This window comes from Schistocerca cancellata, chromosome 3 (assembly GCF_023864275.1).
Source record: "Schistocerca cancellata isolate TAMUIC-IGC-003103 chromosome 3, iqSchCanc2.1, whole genome shotgun sequence".
Taxonomy (NCBI): domain Eukaryota; kingdom Metazoa; phylum Arthropoda; class Insecta; order Orthoptera; family Acrididae; genus Schistocerca; species Schistocerca cancellata.
The window spans coordinates 681536778-681542777 of NC_064628.1; the positions used below are offsets into that span (position 1 = coordinate 681536778).

Genomic DNA, 6000 nt, shown 5'->3' on the forward strand with positions numbered 1-6000 from the left:
TAAAGTTGAAATACTAAACACCTTTTTCCAAAGCTGTTTCACAGAGGAAGACCGCACAGCAGTTCCTTCTCTAAATCCTCACACGAATGAAAAAATAGCTGACATCGAAATAAGTGTCCAAGGAATAGAAAAGCAACTGAAATCACTCAACAGAGGAAAGTCCACTGGACCTGATAAGATACCAATTCAATTCTACACAGAGAACGCGAAAGAACTTGCTCCCCTTCTAACAGCCGTGTACCGCAAGTCTCTAGAGGAACGGAAGGTTCCAAATGATTGGAAAAGAGCACAGGTAGTCCCAGTTTTCAAGAAGGGTCATCGAGCAGATGCGCAAAACTATAGGCCTATATCTCTGACATCGATCTGTTGTAGAATTTTAGAACATGTTTTTTGCTCACGTATCATGTCATTTCTGGAAACCTAGAATCTACTCTGTAGGAATCAACATGGATTCTGAAAACAGAGATCGTGTGAGACACAACTCGCTTTATTTGTTCATGAGACCCAGAAAATATTAGATACAGGCTCCCACGTAGATGCCATTTTCCTTGATTTCCGGAAGGCATTCGATACAGTTCCGCACTGTCGCCTGATAAAAAAACTAAGAGCCTACGGAATATCAGACCAGCTGTGTGACTGGGTTGAAGATTTTTTAGCAAACAGAACACAGCACGTTGTTCTCAATGGAGATACGTCTACAGACGTTAAAGTAACCTCTGGCGTGCCACAGGGGAGTGTTATGGGACCATTGCTTTTCACAATATATATAAATGACCTAGTAGATAGTGTCAGAAGTTCCATGCAGCTTTTCACGGATGATGCTGTAGTATACAGAGAAGTTGCATCATTAGAAAATTGTAGCGAAATGCAGGAAGATCCGCAGCTGATAGGAACTTGGAGCAGGGAGTGGCAACTGACCCTTAACATAGACAAATGTAATGTATTGCGAATATAAAGAAAGAAGGATCCTTTATTGTATGATTATATGATAGTGGAACAAACACTGGTAGCAGTTACTTCTGTAAAATATCTGGGAGTATGCATACGGAACGATTATATATATATAAAATTAATTGTTGGAAGGCAGGTACCAGGTTAAGATTCATTGGGAGAGTCCTTAGAAAATGTATTCCATCAACAAAGGAGGTGGCTTACAAAACACTCATTCAACCTATGCTTGAGTATTGCTCATCAGTGTGGGATCCGTACCACGTCGGGTTGACAGAGGAGATAGAGAAGATCCAAAGAAGAGCGGCGCATTTCATCACAGTGTTATTTGGTAAGCATGACAGCATTACAGAGATGTTTAGCAAGCTCAAGTGGCAGACTCTGCAAGAGAGGCACTCTGCATCGTGGTGTAGTTTGCTGTCCAGGTTTCGAGAGGGTGCATTTCTGGATGCGGTATCGAATATATTGCTTTCCCCTACTTATACCTCCCGAGGAGATCACAAATGTAAAATTAGAAAGATTCGAACGTGCACGGAGGCTTTCCGGCAGTCATTCTTCCTGCGAACCATACGCCACTGGAACAGGAAAGAGAGGTAATGACAGTGGCACGTAAAGTGCTCTCCATCACACACTGTTGGGTGGCATGTGGAGTATAAAAGTAGATGTAGAATATTTCTGATAACTTAGTAACATTATCCTTAAGCTATCTTTGTAACCTATCAATCACTTGAGGTATATTTCCTGATAGACTTAAATATGTTGTAGTGATGCCCATCCGCAAAACTGGATATAAGCAAAACAACTCTAGTTACGTATCTACATCATTGCTTCCAACCTTTCAAAAGCATTGAGAAAGGAACCTATGATATAATGCTGGCTCAGTTAAGTCAGCACCATTTGTTGACTATCTCTCAGTTACATTTTCATTAAGAATTGTCAACTGAGGAACACAAATGGTGTGATGGCCAATTTGAGCAACACAAATTATCCTGTTGGTGTATTCTACTTGCCCACTTCTCTGAGGTTGTGTACTCTGGTCAGAAGATATTCAACAGTCTCCCATCTTACATACAGCAAGAAACTGGGAAACCCTACCAGACCAAAAGAAAATTGAAAAGCTGCCTCATTAGCTGTTCTTTCAACAGATTATTTGAATATCTAGATTCAAGGATTGTAATGTTCTGTTATCTACATGGCAAATATCAGTGTATGTTGTAAAGCTGCATGAAAAGAAGTGATGTTCTGTAAATGGAACTAGTATTTACATATGAAGCTATAAACAGCAGTTATTTAATGAAACTGAGAAGGCAGGAGCATTTAAAAAACAAGAGGAAAAAATTAAAAAAAGTAACACCTCTCTTTCTAACTTATTCAACTAAATTTAGATTGCATGAACATGGATAGTATTAAGTTGTATAGTGATAGTTTATTGTTAACACAGTATGTCAATTAAGTTTGAATGATTTCCTTGCCTTTTGTTACTGTATGCCTTAACTTGTTCCACATCCCTGAAAGTTCTTCTTCTTGGTGGGGGTCTAGAGAATGTGATGAATGAATTGTTGACTGAATGAATAGATATATTTTTAATCTCTTTTCAACTAGATATAAAATGGCCAGGGGCTCACAAAACAAAAACCAAACAATGGAAAATCCAGGATGGAATGTAACAATATAATGAAAAGGATAGTTGCTACTCACCATTAGCAGAGATGCTCAGTCGCAGAAAGGCACAACAAAAGCCTCTCGGAAAGTTGCTTTCGGTCAACAAGGCCTTTGTCAAAAATAGACAACATACACACAAGCACACACTCACACAAACTCAACTCACACACACATGACCACAGTCTCTGGCAGCTGCCATCTCAGCCATGCAGTGAGTAGCAACTGTCTTTTCATTATATTGTTAAAAAAACTAACATTTTTCACAATTCCATTGATTACAAAATTACAGGTATCATATCTGAAATGAATGTTTCATGGAACCTATACTGGGAAAATATTTATTGACACAATTATGTTGAATTTGTACACTTCTGAGCGTTTATTTAAATAAACAACACAAAAAATATGCTTCTTGAACTGTCTCTTAAGACTAATCAATTAACACCACAGAAATTAAATATTTTTTGAGACAAATTACTTTGGCAAGGTAGTAAATGAAACAGTCTTGCAAAATGTCAATAATTGGAAAAAAATTATCACGTATCCTGCTGGAGGATATAACAACAAAACATAGAAAAAAAGTAAAAGTTCCAACAAGCCACTATGGAGCACACTCCTCATGAATACTAAGTCTGTGCCAAGCATGAGTAATGTTCCTAGCTACAATCACTAAAATGATGACAGCCCAGATGAACTGAGCCGGTAGAGTCTGGCCCAGAGGATGCAACATCTTGGTTGAGGAGCACAGTGGACATGGAAGGGACAGTGACTGTGGTGGTGGCTCTGGTGCATTTCATCATCACTGGGCTGGCAATGTCACCACCATGTGCTGTCCCAGAACGAGCTTAAATCCTTGATGTGTGGAATACTATGTCTTTCTGATTGGCTGCTCGGGTGAATCATGGAAGCACAACACAGTCTTGAGCAGCCCATGCTGATGCTAACTGCGCGCAATGATTGAAATTTTGGTGTAGCCACTGGCATTGCCCTCTGACAATGTATTTGCTGACTTCTTGGCCCTGCCACAGTTTGAGTGGTGCCATCGGTGTTTGAATTGTGCAGCCAGCAAACATTCACTCATGAGTGCTCCACAGTAGGTGTGCCATAGCAACAAGCACAAATTTTCTTATTTCAGATAGAATTATGTTTTTCTTTCTTTTCCCAGAACAGCAGTTCTGCATGAGACAAATCCTGTAACATAACCCTTTTATAAGTCTGGCAAGAAATTCTGAAGTAAAAGTACAATGAGTATAGAGATTTCTGTGCTGTTTTTGTGGATAGTTAATTAATGTGCCACTAGAAGTTCACTCTACTCTCCATCAAAAGTGATGTGATCATAATGTCTTACTTGTCTTGATGTTCCTATTTTACTTGGAAGTTATTTGAAGAGAAAAAGGTATATGTACCAGCATGTACTGTCACTATTTGCTTAGTACAATTTGCCTAAAAGCCAGGATTGAATCTGTCTCGTGTACAATAATTCCCAGATCTCTTTCATTATGTGAGGATCCAAGTTTAATTGATTTTAAACACTGCCCTATACAGTTTATTTTAAATTAATACTTTGAAAGATATGAAAGTAAATAATAATAAAAGTGCACACACGCTTGAACTAGATACTTCACAAGTGAATTACAAAATCTCATGGGACTGCAGTTACTGCAACTCTGTGCTCAGCATACCAGCTAGGTTAGCAGCTACAGGAATGGGTGTGCAAGAGTAGTGAGAAACATCATTATGTTGAGCTTGTACTCCTTGGCATGAAAGTGAGAGTCTCTGCTACACCAAAGTGGCATGTAACATCGGCTGTTGAACACAAATATAAAAATGCTGGGAACTAACATATTGAACACTGAAAGGGACCAAATTGAAAATATAGTTGCTTAAGTTTTGGAGGTTTCAATTTTAGAATTAATATAATAATTATATGGGGAGTGGGCTGCACCCTACAATACACCCGTGGGGACTGATGGCCTCAGATGTTAAGTCCCATAGTACTTAGAGTCATTTGAACCAAATACACCCCCCACCCCTCCCACCCCACTAGCTGTCTCTGCAAGAATTTAAGATGGCAGCTATACTTTTCAAATTGGTTACAGTTGTTTCATAAAGAAAGACATGTTCTATGAGTCTCTTGTGAATACGCCTAGTTGCTTAAAAAGTTGTCTACAAATAATTCTACGTGCTAGGCTTGTTGCTGATCTTTGTTTAATGAACAGGTAGATGTAATTCTTGTCAAAGTGTTGGCTTCAAATAAGAAAGTGCAAAATCAGAGACTTTCCAACAATTTCATCACATAAATCAACAATAATACCTAGCATAAAAGGTTCTGAACTTTAATCAGTAACATGCGAATTAGAACTGAAGCTATTTAGTAGAATCCTTCTGAATGTTTCTGTTTTACTTTTGCCTTTTTCTCATTTATTTTGCAAATTTACAGGAGGAAGACAAAGAAGAAATGAAGGAGATCCTGGAGATGAAGCGTACACATGATCGCATGGTTACAAAACGTCAGCGTGGTATTCATAAAGGATTGTCAGCCACTCCCAGCCCAAAGAGGCTCGTCCTTTAGTGTGATGGGTAGAAAACTGTGCACCAGCACCACATGTGACATACAGTGAGAGAAAAAAGTTTGTGAATATTCCTCACACAAGTAATAAAACTGTATATTGTATAACCAAAGATAATAAGAAACCTGGAATTTTATGTCCAGTCATATTTCTGTTAACTAACTAACAAAATGTTTCTGTTGACTAACTAACAGCATGTTTACAGTGTTAAACTTGTCTATAAATATTTCTAGCACAGATCGTAGTCAAGAACCAACCAAGAACAGAGAGTGTTATGCACTAACACTGATCTGTTTACTTTAAACTAAGAGATAATATGTGTAATATCCAAAATAGTACATTTATAAATGTTGAAATCAGGTGATTACATGATGTCTGACTTTATTATTTTATGCCTACAAATCATCTGTTGTTTCACTGTAATAAATTTATTAAGTCCTGTGCAATAAAAACCGAATGTACATAACCAAATCTATGTGCTGTAGTTGATGGGCTACTGACCACTTTCCTGGCTGTTGTCAGTTTCCCAGACCTTGGAGTCAAACTTCTCACTCAAGTAGCTCCTCAGTCAGCATCATGAGATGAGTGCACCCATTATAGTTCATCAACCAAAGAAAAATCCATGTCAGTACCAGGAATTGAACCTACATGCTCCATACTCCGATCACATAGTTTTGGAGACCAATTTTTATGCATGTAGAATACAATTTAAGAAAGCTGCACATTCAGTCCGGTGCAGTATGCCAATGCTCTATGTTGAAATTGGTGGTGGACAGGGGAAGGGGAGGAGGAGGGGGAAGGGAGTGTATGTTGTCTTAGG

The 6000-nt window shown here is 38.5% G+C and overlaps 1 protein-coding gene across 1 annotated transcript in view; it reads left to right on the top strand.

Moving 5' to 3' along the window:
- The window catches only part of LOC126176506 (transient receptor potential cation channel subfamily V member 5), a 146882-nt gene extending 141669 nt beyond the window's left edge, over positions 1–5213 (top strand). The window contains exon 17 of the mRNA XM_049923662.1: positions 5051–5213. Coding sequence (XP_049779619.1) covers positions 5051–5182 — 132 coding nt within the window. The 3' untranslated portion in view covers positions 5183–5213. The remainder of the gene's footprint in view (positions 1–5050) is intronic.
- Positions 5214–6000: the final 787 nt, after the last annotated feature.